Source organism: Plecotus auritus (assembly GCF_963455305.1).
Source record: "Plecotus auritus genome assembly, chromosome: 9".
Taxonomy (NCBI): domain Eukaryota; kingdom Metazoa; phylum Chordata; class Mammalia; order Chiroptera; family Vespertilionidae; genus Plecotus; species Plecotus auritus.
In genome coordinates, this window is record NC_137783.1 from 87,444,464 (window position 1) to 87,469,618 (window position 25,155).

Consider the following 25,155-nt stretch of genomic DNA (forward strand, 5'->3'; position numbering starts at 1 on the left):
CCCACACTCTCTGTCTTGTTGTATGTACTGCCAACCACATCCTCTTGGCTTCCAGGCTGGCTCCAGGTGCCTTCAGCCATGAGAGCCATCAGAGGAGATCAGAAGGCATGTGGAAAAGAAGTCAGGATATGAATTTCCCCACCCTTTCCTCGGCTGTGATCTCTTCATGACTGTAGTGTCTGCAGCTCCTTTCTGCTGGTGGCCCCTGGCCCCCTCCACATCTTCTGCTGTCCCTGGTTCTGATGGCATTGTCTTCTCCCCCTTGCTCATTCTGGGTGAGAATGACTTCCTGCTATTGCTAGCCTGCTAATGTCTCAGTTACTTTCCTTGGTCCTCTTAGTCCTGCTCACTGACAGATCTTTAACATATGCCTCTACTAAAAGCTTTTGAACCATGAGAGTTGGGTCCAGTTTGCAGCTGAAAACCTGACTGACACAGATAAAAAATGTTTAAAGTAGAGAAACACAAAAGTACATAATTTAAAGCTTTATTGAGAGCTATGAAGAATAAATACAACTACTTCGAGAAAAATGGTGTGAGTTAGACAGTTGTCAATGGTGTCTTTAGAAGGTGATATTCAAGTTGAGGCCAGAGGATAGGAGCCAGCATGGAAAGAACAGGGAAGAGTGTTCAAGAGGGAACAGCAAGTGCAAAAGCCGTGGGAGAAGAGAGCTTGATATGCTCTATGCCATGATTTGGTTATGAAACTCTGATGAGTTGAAACACTCCATGTGCAAAGGCGAGGGGGGAAATCAGTCTGAGTGGTAGAGTCCTCATTGATATTTAATGACAAATAATAACATTTTTGGACAGACAAAGGCCACCAGAGAATCATATGCTTGTTAAAGTGGGAAGCGGCTCAGGTGAGCTGTGGGGACAAAGCAGATACTCAGGTATTCATTTGAAATTGCTGTGATCATGTTGGGATGTAGTGATGATCTCCACATGATAACATGCTGTACAGGAGCTAACATATGTAAGGATGTTATTTCTTTGATCTTGTTTACTTTCATCAGAATTGCAGGTTAGTCTTTAGGTAGAGGTATAGTTCCTCATAATATTTTTAAAAGTCATAATTGTGACACTTCACAGAAAGGGTATCAAATGAACAACAGTGACCTTGATAGGCTGTGTGTCTTCTTTTCCTCCCCCCCACCTTTTTTTTAAATCCTCACCTAAGCATATGCTTTTTATTGATTTTTAGAGATAGAGGAAGGGAAGGAAGGAGGAAGAGAGGGAGGGAGGGAGGAAAGGAGGGAGGGAGAGAAACATTGATCGATTGCCTCCCATATGCGCCCTGATCTGGGGTCAAACCCCAGACCTAAGTATGTGCCCTGACTGGGAATCGAACCTGAAACCTTTTGGTGTATGCGATGACACTTCAACCAAGTGAGCCACCTGGCCAGGGCTACCTTCCCTTTAATTTGTTTATTTGGGGTGGTGTGGGGAGAGGGAGTAGCAAAGAAGGAGTGGAGAAGTTGAAGAAAATAAAGTATTAAAATAACATAATTGTTGAATCCTACCTAGAATGAAAGGAACTTTAATGATCAATTTAAGCATATTTCAATACTTCCAAAAGCAAACACATCTAGCTTATTAAATAAGCCTTCCTGGGGAAATTTCCCATATTGTTTTTTTTTTTTCCCTCTATAAATCCAGTTCTCTAATGTGTTTTACAATATGACCTCCCTTTGTTTGTGGCTTTAGTGCAAATACTAAGCATTTAAGAATTATTTAACTGCAGGATATACTAAACCTTTGGCATCAAACCAAAATATGTTATTTTTGTATTTGTGAGAATTAAGCTGCTAACTCTGGACATTTTCAGGCATACTTGACATGACAACATGGACAAATGGTGAAAAAAACAAAAAACGACTTTTAAGGTGTTATTTAACCATGTGCATTTAAATGATATCTGTGTGTTTAGAAGACTTCCTCAGATATCTGCCCAAATACCTCCTTGATGAATTTTTAGTTCTTGAAATATATTTCTATTTATGGGCATGCTTTACTTAAAAGAATGACCACACAATTTATTTTGTTTTCAGTTTATTGTGATGCTGTTTCTACTTAGAATTAAGTAAATTACACAGATGTTATTTTAATCTGTCTTGATATTAGAAAACATAGTGTTTACTATGTTCATGCCCTAAATGTCCTTTTCCTAGCTACATTTCTCATACTTAGTAATATTTTCCTCACTTACAGGCGAAACCTACTTTAAGAACACTTATATAGCATGTTTTATCTCCATGTACTTGGTAGTCACACTGAAGAGTAGCTCACCACAAGTAAACTTAAATGATTAGTAACTCTGATAGAGATGCAATTATGCAAATTATAATTATAGAGTTAGAAAGAGCCCTGAGGGCTTATCACCCATAAAAAAAGCAAACAACAACACTCTGTTAAAAATAAATCATAATACTCTAATCAAATACAATCAAAATTCCACTCCTGCCTCTACACCCAATACTCATATTGTAAACATCATTGACAAGTAATTATATATCACGGGATTTAAACTCTCCGAAATAGAATCCTTAAGTACAGCAGGCATTAAAGTGTGATATGAATCATCTTTCTGATTTGGGGAATCATTACATGTTGTGCATATTGACAGCTGGTGCGATCACATTATCATTATTTCAGGAGATACAGAAGTAAGCAGTTGACTCACTGTAATTATTGTCTTTGTGATTTTTATACTCGTGGCTTAGTATATCTTATCAAAATCTGGGGGGAGCAGATAGCATCTTATTCTTTTATCTTTTTATTTACATCATTGCTGAATAAAATTTCAGAAAAAAATACTGAAATTTTAAGACACATTGGCAGAGATGTAAAGGTCCTTTTTTTTTTTATTTAAAGAAGTGTTCTCTGTGTTAAAATAGCAAAAATGTATACATTGAGGTTCATAAAAATGACTAGAAAGATAATTATAATTGGTTACTTCTTCCCACCAAGGAGCTTCTGGGAAAGTGAAACCTAGCAAAATAAGTGATTCAAAAATAAGATATGTCACGTTTTAATAAACAATTGTGTCTAATTATGGAAGAATATGGACTTACTTGCCGAGGGCAAAGCACTCCAGCTTAACAGTTGTTCCCTTAGCAGCCGTAACAGTTAAAGGAAAATGGACCTCAATTTTCGGCTCGTATTCTCCCATCACACCTAGAAAAGAAAGCATAGTCTTAAAGCATAAAAATAAATGTCACAATTTCTTTTCGATCCTGGGCATGGTTACCTTGAACAGCACTGTAGTTTGGTTTTTAACGTCTGTTTGATGACTGCTAAATCTTTGAAGCATTAAAAAAAAGAAAAATATACTTAAATTCAGTCATTATGATGTCTGCCTTCCTTTAAGGATTGGATTGCATGTATGTTCAGTACTTTTTAAAATAGTAATTATTTAAGTGTAAATTAACACTAATAGTTTAGGTACTAATTACGTTCCAAAGGAAATAAATAACTATAAGCATTTCTTATGGTAAATAATTGCTGATTTTTTTAAAAAAATGAGTAAAGGTACCAGAACTTTATCATTGCCAAATTAGTGAACACTTATTTATTAGTTAATATATATTTATTGAATATCTATAATATGCAAGCATTTTGGTAGGCATTGTGGGCATTACAGAGATAAATTACCCATGGACTGTGCTCTCAAGCACTCAACAAATATGTTCTTAAAGAAAGAAACCACATACAAAGTACATTCAAGTATGGGAAAAGAGCTATATATCAAAACAAGTGTCATGCAACATAGAAAGTGATGAGTGCTGTGAATGAGGTATCCTTACAGTTTTATGTGCATTTGAGGGGATTATAAGAATGGCTAGGATTTGTGTAAGTGGGAAAAAGAGAGAAGAGAAAGTAAATGGAGCAGTAAGAACAAAGAGATATAGAAAACCACCAGAAATAGGATATTTCGCTTTTCGGTAAATATTGTCACATGGTAGAGTCTTGATTTAGCACAGATGCTTCACTGGGGAGCTAGTATGTGTGCTTATGGGTGTCTGTGTTTATGGGCATATTTGCACGTATAGGTGTGGGTGCATATACAGCAGTGTGTGTAATTCCTCTGTGTGTGTGTGTAGGATGAGAGAGGTGAGGAGAGAAAGAGACCTGGGCAGAGTAAAATAAATGCTATAAGATATACAGGCAAGATGCACTGGACATGCAAAGGGAGAAAATGTTATCTTTGACAAAGAAAACCTTCATGTGTTAATTACTTCTTTATTATTGATTAGAGGCCTGGTGCATGAAATTCGTGCGTGGAGGGGGCTGTTCCTCAGCCCAGCCTGCACCCTCTCCAATCTGGGACCCCTTGAGGGATGTCCGACTGCCCGTTTAAGCCCGATCCCACCGGGATTGGACCTAAACAGGCAGTCAGACATCCCTCTCACAATCCAGGACTGCTGGCTCCCAACTGCTCACCTGCCTGCCTTCCTGATTGCCCCTAACCACTTCTACCTGCCAGCCTGATCACCCCCTAACCGCTCCCCTGCCAGGCATATTGATGCCTAACTGCTCCCCTGCCAGCCTGTTTGCCCCTAACTGCCCTCCCCTGCAGGTCTGGTCACCTCTAACTGCCCTCCCCTGCAGGCCTGGTCATCCCTAACTGCCCTCCCCTGCAGGCCTGGTCCCCCCCAACTGCCCTTCCCTGCAGGCCTGGGTCCCCCCCAACTGTCCTTCCCTGCAGGCCTGGTCACCCCCAACTTCCTTCCTCTGCCAGCCTGGTCACCCCTAACTGCCCTCCCCGGCAGGCTTATTGCCCCCAACTGCCCTCCCTTGCAGGCCTGGTCCCTCCCAACTGCCCTCCCCTGCTGACCTGATCGCCCACAACTGCCCTCCATTGCAGGCCTGGTCCCTCCCAACTGCCCTCCCCTGCTGACCATCTTGTGGTGGCCATCTTGTGTCCACATGGGGGCAGGATCTTTGACCACATGGGGGCAGCCATCTTGTGTGTTGGAGTGATGATCAATCTGCATATTACTCTTTTATTAGATAGGATAGAGGCCTGGTGCACGGGTCGGGGCCAGCTGCTTGCCCTGAAGGGTGTCCCGGATTGGGGTGGGGTTCCCTTGGGGTGTGGGGTGGCCTGGGCAAGGGGCCTGTGGTGGTTTGCAGGCCGGCCATGTCCCCCAGCAACCCAAGTGGAGGCCCTGGTATCTGGGATTTATTTATCTTCTACAATTGAAACTTTGTAGCCTGGAGCGGAGCCAAGCCTTCTGCTCACTCCGTGGCTGCCGCCATTTCTGTTTGGTTTTATGTATCTTCTATCATTGAAACTTTGTAGCATTGAGTGGAGGCCTAGGCCGGCAAGGGCAGGCAGAAAGCTTGGCTTCCTCCATTGCCAGGGAAACCCAAGCCTCCCTCCTGCTCTCTGTGGCCACAGCCATCTTGGTTGGGTTTCTTTGCATATTCGCTCCTGATTGGCCGGTGGGCGTGGCCGGTGGGCGTGGCCGGTGGGCGTAGCGGAGGTACGGTCAATTTGCATATTACTCTTTTATTAGATAGGATTTGAGATGCATCATGAAAGAAGACTTGGACAACTTTATTTTTTACTTTTGCGTGCGTGGACAGCTTTAGATGGAGAAGTGTATAAGTTCGCTGAGGACAAGATATTATCTTTGCTAGCTTTTTGTAGAGCAATCATAAAGAGAGAAAAATCAGTGACATTTTCATCAAAGAGATTGGGCTTCCAGACTTGGCTATGCTAGATGATCATCTCTGACAGGCCAGTGACCTCCATGTCTCATTTTTCTACACTCTAAAATTGAGAGAACAGAGAGAATTACCATTAATATAATGTCCTGTCCTAATGGGCTAACTCCCTCGCTTTCTTCCTAGTCTCATGTTCACTGCACGCCAAGAGCCTGGTATACAGCAGGTGAATTGAGTGGTTAGCACTGTTACATCACTCAAAACAGATGGTGAAGCACCTCTTCTCTATGTCTCTCCCTCAGTGATGTTTTTCTCTTCTACTTTATTTACACCCTCCTCCTGCCCTCACCCACATTTTCCAACTTCCTTTCTTTTATTTCCTCACTAGATGCCTGATGCACAAATATTCGTGCAAGAATGGGCCTTCCTTCCCCTGGCTGCCGGCACCACCTTTCCGCCTTCACATGCTGCCCAGAGGCCCGGAGCAGCTGGGGCGGTGCGGAACGCCTGTGTCCCACCCCTGCCCCGGCTGCTCAGTGCCTGGGTATGAAAATTAACCCACCATCTTTGTTGGGTTAATTTGTATACTCACTCCTGATTGGCTGGTGGGCGTCATGAAGGTATGGTCAATTTGCATCTTTCTCTTTTATTAGTGTAGATGCCTTCTTTTTTTCCTATGTCTCTCCTAAAAATCACGATTTGGCCTGCTTAGTGATATCCAACTGAGTGCACCCGATATTGAGAAGTTTATCTTTAATGCCCTCTTACTTGTAAGCCCTCATATAAAGATTCCCAGGCATCCCATTCAGAGGCTACCTCTGATTGCCCACCTGAAGCAATCCCTAATGTCAGCTTCTGAGCTCTCCATTCTCTCCCAAAATTGATTCTGTAGTGTTCTTGTTCCTTGTCCACCTGTTAAGCTGATGATTAATAAGACACGATACTTATTAAACTTAAGCTTATTAAATCCAACACCCTTATTTGCATGAGTCCCTATGAGTGCTGGCCGTCGCTGAGAGCTGTAGAATGCTGTAGGACAGTGATGTCAGGATGAATTTAGAATATCATTCTTTATAATTATTTCTAGTAAGTGTCTAAAGAGGCCTCAGGAGAAAGATACCTGAATTTCCAAAACTCCAGTAATTTGTTTTTATTTCTTTTTCTATCCTAATTAAAAATTCCCTTTAGAACTGACTTTTATATTAGTCCTTTTTAAAAAACGCTTTTACTAAAGTAGGTCCCAGAATTGTACATTTCAGGCCCTTCAAAACCTCGATCCAACTCTGAAAAATCCCAAGATACTACTGATTTTTTTTGGCTAATGGGAGCCAGACCCAAATATTCTCTCTCTTCTCTTCTAGATAACGTTTGTGATTGCAAAGGTGTTCTTTTATTGCTTTAATCCTTAAAAATGACTCAAAGGATGGGCACTCCTGGTAGTATTTGGGAAGTAATTCTATCCAGGTTGGGCTTTCTCATGTTCCTTAAATGATTCCCATATGACCAAAGAGATGGTTAAGCCTCACTTTAGGGCCCAAGAAGTTTGCTAATCTCTAAACTAGATATTAAAAATAAAGTTAAAAGGTTTGAATAAAAGGCTTCCAATTATATTACCTAATTTGAGCTGCACTGTAAGAAATAACTGGATCTTTTAAATTTTACTTTGATAGTGCTAAAAGGACAGATGAGAAAGCTCTTTAGGTATGTTTTGCTCTTTAACAATTGATTACATTCAGGAATTAAATTTTGCTTTATGTTTCATGGGATAATTGTGTTATGACTAAAGGTTTTTCTCAGTTTAACTTACCCTCTTTCTTTTAAAGATGAGAGAGGTAAGAGTCAAAGGGGTCAAGTACTAGTAAGTGGCACAGGGTTCTCAAGAAAGCTGTTGGTGGAAACAGAGCAAAAATGGGAGTTTTCTGACCTTCAGTCCACAACTGTTTTCTTGATATCACTCTGTTGGGGAACATCAATCACCGAGTATAACAGTCCAGGCATATCACATGTACTACATCAATCACTGATTGCCTGCCTTCACTACTTGTTTCATTTCAGTTTCTATTTTCAATATCTCAAGTCATATGCAGCCTAGCTGTAATGTCTTTTGTTGGGTAGGGTTTGATGATGACAGGTAAAAAAACCCTATAGGATATATATTCAAAGATCAAATTACTAAGATTATCTCTTCAGTCAGTGTATCTCGTTTACTTTTTGATAGTCCCTTATATTAAGCTAAATATGCTTAAGATACACTAAATTGTGTTTTCATCTTTTTCCTCAAACCTGTCCCTTTTGGCTTAGTTGACTGCCCTACTTCGGAATTACGTGCCATTGGAAGATGGCCCCAAATTACCCTAATCCCTAATAAACAGAAGCCTTCCAGCTGAGAGTTCATTACTATCCTTCTATGTCTTCATGGTTGTTGATTTTCTTATTTATTCCAATTACTTACAAATAGCTCAGATGCTTTTCCGTAAGTGGAATGCAATTTAGAGCAGTGTTTCTCCAAGTGTGTTGCAGAACAGAGAGCCAATGACATCAGAAAAGTCTGGAAGCCTTACTAAAATTGTAGGCTAAAGGGTTTAATTCTGAACCTATTGGTAAATAATCTTTGAAGATGGGGCTATGGACTCTATATTTCAATCGTTTCTCTAGGTAATTTTATGTACATTGAAGAAATTCAGTGTTGGATGAACATTGACTCTTATTTTTATTACGTTACCTGTCATTTTTAGGACTTGAGTACTAAATAAAATGCCTGGGGAATAAAGAACATGCAAAGAGTCTATGATCATATTACATCCATTGGTGGCTTGTCTTAACAGGCAAATTATATTCAACTTTTATGTCCTGGTACTCATGCCAGAGCTAGGATTTTTTTCTGATTGTTTGACGATCAGTTCTAATTGGTCAGTGTCCATGTGTTGGCACTTAAATATTACAAATTATATTTCTGTATTGTACTCATAGTAATATTCATTTCCAGGGCCAAGAATTGATGTCCAGTAGACCTTAAACATTTGATTTAGCTCACGAGTTAAAAAGGTTTGGTTGATCTTATGTCCAAATAATGGATTTTTACATTTTTGTTTTCAACATCTTTGCCAATGGTATTCAACATGTTTCCTGTCTTCCAAGAATAGAACTATATTTTCAGTGTTTCTATGGAAAATATTTCTTCTATCTTTTCTAACCATGTGGCTTGAATAGGAGCCATTATCTTCCTATAAATTCTGCCTTCCTAGGTGTAGTTATTCACCTATTATGGGTATCAGACTCACACTTGGCTAGATTAAACCCTTTCCCTGAACACAATGTTTGATTCTTGGATGGACAACTTAAGCTGGGATTATCATTATTGTTATTATTATTATTTTATTTTACTTTATTTTTTTAATCCTCATCTGAGGATATTTTTTCCATTGATTTTTAGAGAGAGTGGAAGGAATGAAGGGAGAAAAGGGGGGAAGAAAGAGAGAGAGAGAGAGAGAGAGAGAGAGAGAGAGGATGCCACTGTAAGAGACGCATGGATTGGTTGGCTCCATATACTCCCCAAATGGGGCAGGGGATCAAACCTGCACTCCAGGTACGTGCCCTTGACCTGGAATCAAACCCAAAACACTTAAGTGCACAGGCTGATGCTCTAACCACTGAGAACACCAGCCAGGGCAAGGCTGAGATTTTTGAACAGGAGACCAGGGACTCCAAGTTCAGTTCCTCCTTGGTGGCAAAAAAAGAGCCTGCATGTCTGAGAGTCACTGAACTTCCACTAGTATAAGGAGTTAATCTGCCATTGAAGAGAATTAAGCCAGTTTAGATAGAATTAAGCCAATGCAGATACAGGAGAGATAAAAAAGAGAATACTGGCAGCATGTCAGTTCTACCTAGGATTTAACTTCTTGCCCTCCTCTCAGTAAAATAAGGTGAATTTCCTATTTTGCTTAAATTATTTCAAGTTGGGTTTCTCAGCTTCAGCTCAAAGAGTTCTCAGTGATACCTCATTGAGCTCAGCATAACCAGTGGTGGCCCAATATCAGGTTCTATCTCATAACCTATCTGGACTCTGATTCTGTCATATTCTAGTTTAGACAAAGGACAAGGTTGAGTGGTGGTGGGATAGGGGCCAGGACACACCGATGTATATGATTTTTCCTATTTTTAAACATCACACCTTTTAATAGAGAATGCAAATTATAATAGGTAATACGAGAGGATAAATGAAATTAGAAAAGTACAGATAAAATATTATGGGAGTTGAGAAGAAGATATTATTGATTAGGAAAATTGAGGAAAATGGAGGAACTGGTTTAACATGTGACATAGGACTTGGATTAAGGACATGATGGTGGAGAATCAGTGATTCTCAGGGGGAAGGGACTGTGTCAGTAAAGATATGGAAGTGAGATTCCACAGAATTTTATCAGAAATGTTCATTTTATTGCATGGTGCATGAGGTATTCATGAGAGAGAAATTTTAAATATAACTAGGAGCTAGATGATAAATAATAACTAGGGATATTATATTTTCTTATTCACTTATCAAGAGACCTCAGCAATGGATTGATAAAGCCTCATGAGCACTCATTTGGAAAAATAATTTCTACAATCAATAGGCATCTGATTTTATTTAATGATAGCACCTGGAGTGATCACTGATAGGTAATAATAATACACTTATCAATGATTATATTGGTAAATTGAACACAACAAATGCAATAAAGATGTATCTAGGATAAGCATCAAAATGAAGGATGTATGAAGTGAACTATTGTTTGTATATTATATTAGAGGCCCATGCATGAAGATTCGTGCAAGAACGGGCCTTCCTTCCCTTGGCTGCTGGCACCGCCTTTGCTCCAGCCAGAGCCGCCTTTTCGCTCTGGCCTGGAGCCACCTTTCCACCTTCCCACGCTGCCCAGAGGTCCAGAGCAGCTGGGGCGGTGCAAAACGCACCGCCACTCGGCGCCTGCATATGCAAATTAACCTTCCAGCTTTGTTGTGTTAATTTGCATATTCACTTCTGATTGGCTAGTGGGCGTCGCGAAGTCACAGTCAATTTGCATCTTACTCTTTTATTAGTGTAGATGATTTGCACATTAAAATGTATTGAAATTATTTGATAAAATGTTTTGGGAATTTTCTTTTATTTCACCAGAAATATATGTGATATCAGAGCTCCTTACATTATTTTTACTTTATAGTACTTGAGTTTCAGTATATGTTTCATTTGTAATTTTTTTATTGTCTTTACAAATCTGAGTATAAAATATATGTATTGTTCTATGTAAGCCCCTTGGTAAGGAAATGAAAGCTCAGATGAGTAATAACAAATATTGACAATAATAATGACTAAATAGTTCACATTATGCCTACAGATATTGTGCTATTTGTGAGACATGTCACTGTACTCATCCTTTTAGGACACATTAAATATTAACCTGTGATTCATAGATAAATGATGCAAATCTGAATTCTAGCCCTGGCTTGTTGAAACACTGAGGTACTCACAGAACTTCTCTGGATCTCTTTTCTCATGTATAATAAGAAAACGAATGTAACTGAGGGTTTCGAAATCTAATGTTATGTTAGATCATATGTATGCATTAATATATCCCTCCTTACTGTTTTCAAATAAAAGTTATATTCTTTGGAAAAGTGTTTAGAAGCCTTCTTTTTAGTTCCCTAATGAGCTGCTAATAGGTAACAATTTAATAAGCCTACCTAAATCAAAGTTTCTTAAGGTGAGTTGTTTTTATGTAAATACAGGGACTGAAGGATCTCCTGACAAGAGGAAATAAATGAATTGTGTTATCTTCAAATAAATGCATCTTTATGAGTATTATTTATCTCGGGAGACTGAGAAAAACTAGAGAGGTTTATTATTAGGAGATGTTTTTCATCACTGTTATATATATTCTGAAAATCAGAGAAACCAATAGATATTTTTCCCCATTCCTGAGCATCAAGAATAAATTGATCAATGGGCTGCCTCCCACTGTACTTGCTCTCCTATGATTACTGAATTTAAGACATATTTTCTTGCCACTGAGATTTAGGGAAATATACTTCTCTCCCATCATATGAGGTCTCACTCCATGTGTATGAATAACTTGGAAAAAACTTATAAAAATAAATACTAAAGAATGCAGCTATAATTTTTCATGAACAAACATGAAAGCTCTCCAGCATTAAGACAATGAACTATATAGGGCAAACTTGAAAATTTTGATAATAAATAGTTAAATATTAACTTTGAATATGTATGTTGGAAAGTTGTTTTTTTTTAAAGTGTTTGCCATTTTTTATAAATATCTATTCACAAATAAAACTATAAAAACTTCTCTATAAGTATATCTACATAACCAAACACAGTTTTACAGTAAGTCCATTCTGGTCATGTGCTGCATAATGATGTTTTGGTCAATGACAGACCCATGTGCATTAGTGATCTCATCTATCCTTCTATATAATAAAGAGGTAATATCAAAATTGACCATCACTCCAACACACAAGATGGCCGCCCCCATGTGGTCAAAGATGGCTGCCCCCATGTGGACACAAGATGGCTGGCAGGGGAGGGCAGTTGGGAAGGACCAAGCCAGCAGGGGAGGGCAGTTAGAGGCAACCAGGCCTGCAGGGGAGGGCAGTTGGGAGCGACCAGGCCTTTACGGGAGGGCAGTTGAGGGGGGGGCAGGTCTTTAGGGGAGGGCAGTTGGGAGGGACAAGGCTTGCAGGGGAAGGCAGTTGGGGGAGACCAGCTTGCAGGGGAGGGCAGTTGGGGGTACCAGGCCGGCAGGGGAGGGCAGTTAGGGGCAATTGGGCTGGCAGGGGAGCAGTTAGGCATCGATCAGGCTGGCAGGGGAGTGTTTAGGTGATCAGGCTGGCCGGCAGAAGTGGTTAGGGGCAATCAGGCAGGTAGGCAGGTGAACAGTTGGGAGCCAGCAGTCCTGGATTGTGGGATCAGGCCTAAACGGGCAGTCGGACATCCCTCAAAGTGTCCCAGATTGGAGGGGGTGCAGGCTGGGCTGAGGGACACCCCCCCGTGCACGAATTTTGTGCACCGGGCCTCTAGTATATATATAAAAGGCTAAGCGACATCCAACCAACCATCTGACCATACGGTGGGTATGACGGGCACTGACCACCAGGGGACAGATGCTCAACTCAGGAGCTGCCGAGCTGTGGTGACTTGGCAGCGGAGGTTCTCGGTTCTTGGGTGACGCACCTTGGAACCAGAGAGGTGGGATCCCAATTCCTTGCAGGGCCATGCAATTCCACCTTGGGCCCTGGGTTATGTTGTTGCTGAGGCACTGTTGGCCCCAAATCTGGTTTACTGCCAAGCTGTGGTGACCACAGATGCCCTTTGAGCTGCAGCATTGCCCCAGGTGTGGCCAGCTGGGGAGGGACCTTGGGTGGTTGGCTTCAGGGCATGTCTGGCCAGTCCTGCCCTGCTGGCCACCTTCTAATTAATTTTCTTTCAATAACATGAATTCGTGCACCGGGCCACTAGTCTATATAATAAAAGCCTAAGCAACCATTATGGTGAAATGGTCAGAATGACTGGTTGCTATGATGCATCCTGACCACTAGGGGGCAGATGCTCAATGCAGGAGCTGCACCCTGCTGGTCAGTGCTCTCTCACAGGGGGAGCACTGTTCAGCCAGAAGCCGGGCTCATGCTGGCGGGCACAGTGGTGGTGGTGGGAGCCTCTTCTGCCTCTGTGGCAGTGCTAAGGAGCAGCGATCTGAGTGGCAAGAAGCAGCAAGCAGGCAGGGGGTAAAGAGTGAGTGGTTCAGGTCAGACATCCACTGAGGGGTCCCAGCCTGCGAGACGGTGCAGGCTGGGCTGAGGGACTCCCCCACACCGTGCATGATTTTCATGCACTGGGCTTCTAGTAAGACTATAATGGAACTGAAAAATTCCTGTCATCTAGTGACATCAGCCATTGTAATGTCATAGCACAACACATTACCCATGTTTGTGATGATGCTGGTGTAACCAAAACTTACTGCTATGCCAATTACATAAAAGTATAGCATACACAATTATGTGTAGTGCATAATACTTGATAATGACAATAAATGACTATGTTTATGCTTCATGTATTTACTATACAACAATTTTATTGTTATCTTAGAGTGTACTCTTTCCACTTAAAAAACAGTTTGCTATAAAACAGTGTGCTATGTTACACTTCCAGTAGCCTCATGCATCTTCATTACCTCCTCTTTGATTCCATCATTTTCTCTTGTGCTCGATTTAATCTCATGTTGTTTTGCAGAGTAACATGCAAAACGACATATAGCCTAGATCAGTGGTTGGCAAACTGCGGCTCACGAGCCACATGTGGCTCGTGAAGCGCGGTTTGCCGCTTTGTTGACTAATGAGTTTGCCGACCACTGGGATAGGGACTTAATCACAAGGGACAACAACAGCCTGTAATTATTGGAATCGAGAGTCTAGGTCAGTGGTTGGCAATCATTAGTCAACAGAGCGGCAAACCGCGGCTCATGAGCCGCATGTGGCTCGTGAGCTGCAGTTTGCCGACCACTGGCCTAGATGTATAGTAGGCTATACCATCTCCGTTTGTTTAAGTATACTCTATGATCTATAATAATAAAAGTGTAATATACTAATTAGACCAGATGTCCTTCCGGACGAAGCCGGGGCTGCGATGGCCAAGGCAAGCCGCCACGGCTGTGAGGACTGAGCCCCTTGCATGAATTTCATGCATTGGGCCTCAAGTCCTATATAATAAAAGCCTATTATGCAAATCTACCAAACGGCAGAACGACCAGCAGAACGACCAGCAGAACTGACCACCAGGGGGCAGACGCTCAATGCAGGAGCTGCCCCCAGCCCACAGGCCCCGACTAGCAGCAGTGGCAGGGGGCAGGGCTGGTGAGCGGGCAGCGCCAGGTTAGCCAAGGCAGGTGCCAGTGCCCCCTGCCCTGAATCGCTCTGCCTGTCACCCCACAGATCAGCCCTGATCACCAGCCAGGCCTAGGGACCCTACCTGTGCATGAATTTTGTGCACCAGGCCTCTAGTGTTCACATAAGGATGAAATCACTTAATGACATATTTCATTCAGGACATATTCTTGTCAAGTGACACATGACTGTATTGAAAACTCTTTTAAAATGGGTGATTTTTTTAACTTAAATTTTCTTTGACTTTATGAAGTGTGTATGTGCTTATCTGTCTGTCTGTCCCTCTATATGTCTGCATTTATAATATGAATAAAAAGAGAGAGGAAAATTTGGTAACTGTTAAATGTTTGGTACTTTGACTTAAGTTGTCTCCAAGACCTATGTAAGTATAACAACAGATCAGCTATTAAATGAACTAGGGTCCTCATTTCTACAGCCAAGGATCCTTCTTTGAAAGCTAATTTGGGCTTAGTAATGGAAAACAAGTATACTAACTGAAAAGGAAATTAAATAAAATTATAATGGTTCTGAATTATATATTAAAGCTCAATTCAATAATTACATGCTTAGGAGATCTCTAAATCATTCTTTGTTCATTAAAAAGAGAAAGTAAGATGCTTTAGAACTATGGTGAACTTTCCTCACTGCATTGAACACATTAATCATAAATTGCTAGATCCACAGTCCTTTCTACAAGAAACTAAAAGCATGTAGTGAAAGACACAAAATTCTGATAAAGGTGAGGCAGGGTGAACCTAAGTTATGAGGAAGCAGTTTCTACACACACACACACACACACACACACACACACACACACACACACACACCATGTGGAAGATAGGAAGAATATATTAGAATCAGTGCATAAGACTAAGCCTATTGGGGAGAAGAAAAATTGTGTGTAATAGCTGAGTCACGTTACTGGGGAAGAAATGGAATAGCCATATTACTCTTGTTGCTAAGATTCCTAGAACTACCTTCTGGTCTCAGTCCCCACAAAGTCATGCCTTATTTTAGATCCTAATCTTGGATTTCTCTAATATCTTCTTTCTCATATCACATCATGTATTTCCTGAAACAAAAGTCTCTTATTTCGGTTTACTTGAATAAACTTCTGTTTTTGGAAACTACCAAGACCGCTTACTCACGTTGCCTTTTATTGCTAAATTTTTAACATTCTTTAGAGAGATTGTTCCTTCCAGAAAAGTTTCTCATCCACAGCCATCTTTCTGTTCATACTGTAATCACCAAGAAGACAAGGGAATTAAAATACTCTGGAGAAATTAATCATCAGCTCAGTTGACCAGCTGCCTGGTTGCATACTCTTGGAGAAAACGTGACAAATGGGTTGTTATAAACCATTGTTAAAAGTTTATTTTTACACTTTAATAGGCACAGATTGTGTTCTCACTCCAGTCTTGTCATTGCTATGCCAGCATTCCTGCTGTTAGCACTCTCATTTGAAATACTAAACATATCAGGCTCTGTAAACAGTTCACATGTTTTATTTTATAAACTCTTACTGATTTCAAAAGCCTATGGATGATATGGTTCAAAAGATACATATTTCCAGAGGGGGAATGTCAATAATCACAGCCTTATTGCAGGACTTTGTGCATTAAAGACTCTTGATGTAAAGAGGGAGAATAAACATTAGCTCAACATCTGCTACAAACCTGGTGCTAGGTTAAGTGTATGTGACTAAATTGGCATTTAAATCCTACAAATATAGCAAGGTAGATACTATTATCCCTGTCTTAAATAAAAGGAAACTGAGTATTGAAAATGTTAAATAACCTCCTGAACATCACTGTTATTAAATGATAAGTAAGGGGGTCAAATGCAGGAATATACTAATTATGAAGCCAACGTCCCCTGATTGTTCTATTTGCTCCCCAGGAAAAGTTCCCATAGGCATTTCCAATTTTGTGGACAACTAAGTTCTACTTCAAATATTATTTTCTCAGGAAATTCTTTCCTGTCCCTCTATCCCCTGCCCCGCCCCACCCAACCAGGTTAATCTTGGTCTCTGTCTCTCTTTGTCTCTTTTCTGTTCCTATCTCTCTCTTTTTCTCTCTCTCAAATTTGTTTTCTATTATTTTATATATAATATTTGGTATCTATATATAAAAGCCTAATATGCTAATGGTCCCTCTGACCATTCAACCATTCGGCCAGTTGCTATGACGCACACTGACCACCAGGGACGCTCTGACCAGTAGGTTAGCTTGCTGCTGGGGTCTGGCCGATTGGGACTGGCCGAGATGGGCCGGACACACCCTGGAGCCCTCCTACAGTCCCTCCCCAGCCCTGATTGTGCACCGATGGGGTCCCTCGGCCTGGCCCGCACCCTCTCGCAATCCAGGACCCCTTGAGTGATGTTGGAGGCCCTGTGCACAGATTCAGCCCAATACCTGCAGGCCAGGCCAAGGGACAATGTGTGTGTGTGTGTGTGTGTGTGTGTGTGTGTGTATAATTCTATATAGAGTGAATATTATAATATGTATTTAGATTATATTATATATAATAGTACTCTGTACCTATGATACACATAGCACTCTGCTTCTATACGTTTATCTTTCTTCATATATTATATTACTGTTTCTTTAAAAAAACTAATTACAATTATAATTGATTCCTCATTCTGATTACACAAGCATTCCTTTGTTAATATCTGTTTTCTCTTCTAATCCATAAGGTAAATTAGAAAAAAGACCACATTGTTTTGTTCCCTTGTATCTTCAAACAGTACCTGGTACAAAGTCAGTGTTCAAGAATATTGGATAACTGAATTTTGTAAATCTATTTGTCATCAACTTTGTAGAAGATGTGTGATAGGTGACATAGCTGAAAATATTTTATTTTTATGCATTTTAATGCTTGTATTATTTATTCATTTTGAGAAAAATTGAAGGTACTTTTCTAATATGGAATTATAAAATTTTGTATTTTGTTTTTAAGTTATTGTGATATGCTCAGATGAGAATAAAACATTTTTAATGAATAAAGTGAAAAAATATCTCCATTTCTCTATAATCAATAGTCAAACTCTGTTAATTTGTTTTTTATAAATTTTTTCTCATCTATTCTTTTCCTTCTATTCTGATTGTCATTACTTTAATTCGGATTCCCTTTCATCCAGCTCATTAGCTTTGGCAATGTGGAGATCGCTGGTGGCAGGAGTAGTGGTCATTAAAGCCTCCTGGGATTAGATATAAAAAATAGAAAAGAAATTTGAGATAAAGTTTAGACAACTCTTGGGAGAAGTTTTGCTATAAAGGAGAGCAGAGAAAATTACATACAAGCTGGAGGTGGATGCTGAAATCAAGAAAGGATTACTTTTAAATGATAAATATTCTAATATACTTACTGATGAAAATCACTCAGTATGAAGAGAGCAAGTGATGGGGGAGAGGGAAGAGACAACTGCAGAAGGAAAGTCCTTGAATTAGGTAAGAGGGCATGGGATACAGTGCACAGAACGGTCAAGAAGAGTTCATTAGGCATGTTTAAAGGCAAGGGAACATATATATGTGATAAATTATGAACTGTTATATATGTTCTTAGAAGAATAAATGAGATCATAAATTTAAGACAAAATCTGTGTCCAAAATTATGTATGTGCTGTGCGTGTTTTTATCCAGTTAGCCTCATAGATACAACCATGAAGTGAATGGGACAATGACTGAGGTTGGGATTAGAGATCTGCCAAGTGAGCAGAATATGATAGAGAAATTGGGGAGGTACAGGGTTGAGACTGTACACAGAAAGTATTTATATTGGGCTACTAGGAAATCGAAGCTAGAAAAGGAAGGTGCTTGAGAACATGACGTTGTGATGGACAGTGACATAGTGGATTGATGAAAGGGATCGGGAGTCTGAGAGGTTGAAGAATTGAGTGGAAAGTGCTGGACAACATTATTTAGACAGAAAGAAGCCTGTGGCAGAAAGTTGTTTACTTAAAAGTGAGATTTTGATAAAGGCAGAATAATTGGTGACGGCAAAATTCAGGCTTTTACATATGTAATGAAAGGGTGGTTAAGGTGAGATGGAGTACAATTTCATGGGAAGCAAGGAGGTCAAGGAACTGGGAGGCCAGGACACTGAATAGATCATTGATATAAATATGTATGTCACCAAGACAGAATACCATCTCTACATGAGGAAGACTGAACTAGGGACATGAGAGATTATTCCAAGAGAGTTGACTGCAACTGCTGAAATGCATGCTGAGGGTCTCTTTATTTACTAATATCTATAGTTCTCAGTTTTCCCCTCAAAGATTTGAGCATTCTAGACCTAAATTATCTTTTCAAATTTACTTCTCACTCTTCCCCTTCATGCATCCAATATTCTATGTAACTGAAATGCTTGCTATTTCCAAAGTACACTTTATCCTTAACTGGCCATTAGCCTTTGCACATGCTGTTGGTTTTTATTTAAAATTACATTACTATGCACACTAAAATTTAGTTTACCAATAAACTTTACTTCGAATTATATTGAAGATAAAGAAGATGAAGCAGGAGAAAAAACAAAAACAAAAATCTTCTGTAATTCCCTCAGCAAGAAATCTTGTCACTTACTCCTAAATTACCATGGTGTGTTACTTATAATGATCTTAATTATGTTCTCCCTTATTTTATAGTTATTTATGTATATATTCTAATTACCTTACTGGTCAAACCATCATTATCAAATCTGAACTCTCCTATCTAGCCCAATCCTACTCCTAATTCTCCTTGAGTATATCTTTCTTTCTGATGTTTTTTAACTTGTCCTTTGAAATCCCACATTGTTATAAGCAAATTTATCTTTTTGTACTGTTTTAACACATCACTCTTTCTGCTTGTTAAAAAGAAACCTGGATTTTCCTATATCATATGCATTTGGCTTTCATTAATTAATTGAAGAATAGAGCTATGGGATATTACCAATCCATTCCTTTTAAAAAAAATATTCCAGATCAACATTTTAATCTGTTGGTCTCTCCTTTCTACTAGTATTAGAGTTATTGTCCTGAACATAAGCAAGCAAATAAACAAACAACAAAGCTATGTATGGTGCCAAGAGGTACTTGAAATATCAAGGGAATCACATTGTGAAGTATATGATTGTCTAACCACTATGCAGTACACCAGAAACTAATACAAAATAATATTACATGTAAACTGTAATTGAAAAATTAAATTTAAAAAAGGACAACAAACAACAATATTAAAACTTTTAATGCTAATTTCCTGCTTACAGGACTGTTTACTCAATAGTTTTGAAAATAAAATCAGAATTCCTTAGCATTGCATTCAAAGCCTTTCATAACTTGAAACTTACCCAGTAGGTAGTCATATTTACTGACTCAACTCCTTATAAATCTCACACTGTAGCCATACAATATTTACAACCACATGCTTTTGCCTCTGTCTGTAATTCCTTGAACTTTTTCTTTATTTATAAACTACCATTCAGCTTTCAAAATCATACTCAAATTTCACTTCCCCATTTTAGGTTAACTAATTTTACTCTATTCTTTTATTTATTTATTTATTTGTTTGTTTGTTTGTTTATTTTTTAATCCTCAGCACAAGTTAATTTTCCATTGATTTTTAGAGAAAGTGGAAGGGAGGGGGGGAGATAGAGAGAGAGAAGAATCGATGTAAGAGACACACATAGTTTGGTTGCCTCCTGCATGCACCCCTACTGAGGCTGGAGATTGAGCCTGCAATCAGGTATGTGCCCTTGACTGGAATCGAACCCGAGACCCTTCAGTCCGTGGGCTGACCCTGTTATCCACTGAACCAAACCAGCTAAGGCAATTTTACTCTATTCTTTATTTTCCCAGTTGAAACCATTATTTTAGTGCATATATCATTGAATTATAATTATGTTTATTTCTCTATATTCTTCTTTACGTTGTGGCTTCTAGCAATCAAGAAATGAAGTTTATTCATTGTACCTGCAGTGCCTGAACATAAATTAACTGCTATCTAGCTACATGACAGTGTTTGGGTCAGCCTGGATTTCACCATTGTCCATAAGTTTATCTCACTGAATATTTGATTTCAATTTTCTATTAAAATTTTGATCTACTATCTTGGATTGGTTTGGATAAACATTTTTCTTTACTTCTCATTTGAAGTTAAAGAGTGTTAGCTAGACAAATCTACCCATTCCACAAGCTTAAGTAGGTTTAGTAAAATAAGGTTTTAGGAAATAAGCAAGTTAATGACATATGCAAATATAATTTTTAAGGTCTTCTTTCTTTGAGTTTTATCATTTTTTTTAATATTGCTGGTTATTGGATTTGTGAATGATCTTTGTAGGTTACAAACCACTCCCCTCTTATTTTTGTCACCTTTTCATAAGATTTCTAAAGTTGTAGAGATAAATTAAAACCTAAAATTACAATTAGAGGCTTATTTGACATTTCAGGTCATACACTAATCTCTGTTTTATGTATGATGATAATATTATAATAAAAATAATACCTAATGTTTTTATGGGGTTTACTATATAACAGGTACCTGTCTAACTCCTATAGATGTGTCAACTATATTTCTCACAACCCTTTGAACTGGTCTAATAATTATCCTCATTTGACCTCTGAGGAAACTGAATACAAAAGGTTGAAAGCTTGATTAAAAGTCATAGCTATTAAATGCTACAGACAGGATTTGAATACAGAAAGTTTGGCTCCAGAGTCTGTGCTCTTCCTCACATGCTAAATAGGGAATGAATTGTATGCCATGTGTTCTACAGTAAGTCAGTGAAAATGAATTCCCTCCCGTTCCTACACATGCTTTCTTTTTTTTTTTAAATATATATTTTTTATTGATTTGAGAGAGGTAAGGAGAGGGTGAGAGAGATAGAAACATCAATGATGAGAGAATCATTGATTAACCTCCTGCAGGCCCCACACTGGGGATTGAGCCTGCAACCCAGGCATGTGCCCTGACCGGGAATCAAACCATGACCTCCTGGTTCATAGGTCAATGCTCAATCACTGAACCACTCTGGCCGGGCTATACATGCTTTCTTCATAGATGCAGAGTCAGCCTCAGACAAAAACTTGAAAGATAAAGGTTTTCTCCCCCAATCCTACTTCTTTTTATTTACCTTTCTTCCTTTGTTCCTTTGCTTGCTTTCCCTCTGTCTGTAATGCCAGCCCAGAATTAGGGCAATTGACAAGCTCCCTTTTTTTCCAACATTGCACTCAAAGGTCAACTCCACTTTGCAAAAGCTCCTGCTAAACTTGTGGAGCTAGTTCCTGTCCTCTTTGCACCAGGACATAGGATACCTCCTTATTTTGCTCTTTGCACATTATGATGTGGCTTCTTTTAACAGAAGTGCCACCTTGTCTATCTTCTCCATGATACCATTAGTTCTTTGAAGGTCAAAGAATGTGTTATTGTTCTTGAATCTCCAGCACAAAACAAACAAACCAAAAACCACAAAACAAGTGTGAACTGTGCTAGATTCTTTACGTGCATAATTATTCTAGTCTTTAGAACAATCTTACGGTAAATTTAATCACTGTTGTATGAATCAAATATCTGATTTTCAGTACATTTGTTTAAAAAATTTAATAGACCTCCTATTCATACTGAGGATCATTTAATCACTGTTGCATGAATCAAGAAGCCAAGGTTTAGAATAGGTAGGTCACTTAGTTAAAAATGAGGCACAACTAGAATTTCAAAATACGGACTTTCAAAAAGTCTGTCTTAAAAGCTCTCTGCCTGACCCACTGAATATATATATATATATGCCAATTCCTTCCAATTCAATCCAACTCTCTTCTCATATAATTCACATTCTTTTCTCTTTGGGGAGTTGTCTCAGTAAAATGTTCAAAACAAAAAAATATGGTTGAACTGATATACACTAAAGTAAAAATTACTGATCTCTAATTTTCTCAGTGTCATTTCATCTTTTAAAACATAATGCTTCTTTGAGTCAGGATAGTAAGAAGCTAGGAAAATTCCTTGGCAAGTAGAATGGGGAAACTGAGACAGAGAGCTGAACAAACTGGCCAAGCAATTTACAGCCAGATACAGAAGGTCCCTCCCTGGAGATAATATGTGGGCCTCACCTGTATTTCAGCTCCAGCTGATGAATATTCTATTGAAATCTCCCCTAAGCTCTCCCCTAAACTCCCAACCTTTAAAACCTCTCAAAACCAATGACCCAGCATGTGCTCTCCCTCCTGGGAGCACTCCTGGTTCTTTCCCTGCCCCCTCAGGTTCCCCCATAGGACTGCATCTCCTGAATTCTAAGGGACCCCAGGAGACTTGCAACCACGGAGCAAGGAGCAATGCGGCCGCAGCTCATCCAGTCGCTAAACCCTTTTCTCTGACTTTCCAGTGAGCTATAGCAGCCCCACCTGGGTGCATTTCTTTCCTAAAACATTTATAGAGAGCAAAGCAGTCCCACCGAGGCTCTCTCCTGTAGATTCTTCTGTCCTAAGCCCTTCCTGTTTCACATGCCCTCCAAATCACCTGGACTTGTATTGTGAAATCTTTCCTGCAGGAAGGCCAGAACCCGGAAACTACAGGCCAGCCCTAGGCAGACTTGCTCAGGGCCAGATCCCCTTTCGGGTAGCATCCTCACCTAGATGACTGTTTCAATGGTGGAATTTCAGTCTGAGTGGCATCAGAATTGTGCCTCAGGGGGCAGAGAGGTTGTAGGCAGTGGGTCTGCTGCTTTTGTACAGATCTGCCTGAGAGTCCATTTCTGAGGACAGAACCCCTAAATTGTTCCCACCATTTGTTTTTTAATTTGTTTTCTGCTTTCACACACTTCTAGATTTCAAATTGTCTAAAAGCTTCTTGACAATATGTCTTTGTTTAAACAAAGGCAAAGTCAGAAGGGCCTGTGGCACTGAGCAACCTATGGCAGGGCAGCTGTTTATACAGATGAGTCTTTTGCATGTTGATCATCTATAAGATTTGTAGCACGTGTATTTGATCACCATGATGTCACAATGACAGCAAATCTTTCTTTATGTTGGCTTTAATTTATTTTTTAAACCAATGAGTTATAAGGATATTCTTTAGGATTCTGGATTGAGCTCATTCTTTAATTTATTTTTCTCTATAATTAATTAATTTAACACTCTGACATTTTAAAAGAAACCCGAATTTAAAGAAAAAGGCGTGCTTAATATTAACTAGATCCTACAATTTACTTTAAACTAAATCAATCAAAATAGATTCTAGCTTAAATCTCTGTAGTGATGCCACTCACATGAACTTTACTGTAAGCCTTCTTGATTGACGGTGAAGGAGATGGTCTTACAGCTAGTTCACTGGCACTGCAACTGCAGCCTCTACTTTTTTAAAAAATATATTTTATTGACTTTTTACAGAGAGGAAGGGAGGGGGAGAGTTAGAAACATCGATGAGAGAGAAACATCAATCACTGTCTCCTGCACACCCCCCACTGGGGATGTGCCTGCAACCAAGGTACATGTTCTTGATCGGAATCGAACCTGGGACCCTTGAGTTCACAGGCCGACGCTCTATCCACTGAGCCAAACCGGTTGGGGTGCAGCCTCTACTTTCTTCTACACCCTAGAATGTGGCAGTACTCTTGAAAGTGCGCGTAAAGAGTGAAGTGTAGAAAAATGCAGTTAAAAGCCACTGATTTAGGCAATAGGTAAAGAGTAGGAAGAGGAGGATGGATGAGAATGACACTGGAGATGTAGAATTCAAAGGGTTTGCCAACCCTATGGAATGTGTAAGTAGTCAGAAGATTAGGAGAATGCTAACTGATCCAGAAATTTTTCTGTCTGATGTTTAGAAGAAAGGTGATCTTACTAACAATATAGATATCAGCTGGAGAAGTTCTGGGAAGATTCTAAATTGGAAACAGAAACAGAAGTGCCCTCCTAAAGAAAAATATTTTAGATGAGTCTCAGGAGCAGAATCCTGGAGAAACACCTACATTTAGAAGGATAAGCCTCCTTAAATCCTTTCTGGAACAGTGTAAGCAAGACAGAAAAATGGATGAATGGACACATCCAGATGGACAGTGAAATGAATGACTGACTTACGGGCACACTGAGAAGAGACGGTGAAAGGTACAGATGAAACTGTTCCAGTACGTCAAGAAAAGAAAATATTCTTATGTTTAAACAGATTGCAAACAGGTAAAACATGATGAAGGCTGAGAAAGCGCTGATATATTTGATTAGCAGACACTTGACTGATTTTGAGGAAACACCCTGAGCAGTGCAGTGAGGCTGAATGCCGGATTGCAGATTATTAAATGAAGAAATGAAATATAGCAATGAAGACAGTTTAGATTAGTCTGACAATAGGAAAGTCAGACTAGAATAACAGAACATATATCTTCTACCCTTACAAAAAAACAACTCAAAATTCATGTTTGTTATATTTAGAATTATATATTCACTATTACAATGCCAGTTATCAAAAACTGATATCCTTGGGGATTTTTCCCCCTAAATAACAATAACAAGCTTTCATGTTAGAAACCAGGAAAAGGCCTAAAGTAGATTTTTTTTTAGGAAATTTATCTTATTTGTAGGCA

The 25,155-nt window shown here is 39.4% G+C and overlaps 1 protein-coding gene across 1 annotated transcript in view; it reads right to left on the reverse strand.

The window, feature by feature from the left end:
- Positions 1–25,155, reverse strand: part of CNTN5 (contactin 5) — a 1,155,131-nt gene that overhangs the window by 297,591 nt on the left and 832,385 nt on the right. Inside the window, exon 9 of the mRNA XM_080642588.1 lies at positions 3,075–3,177. Coding sequence (XP_080498714.1) covers positions 3,075–3,177 — 103 coding nt within the window. The remainder of the gene's footprint in view (positions 1–3,074; positions 3,178–25,155) is intronic.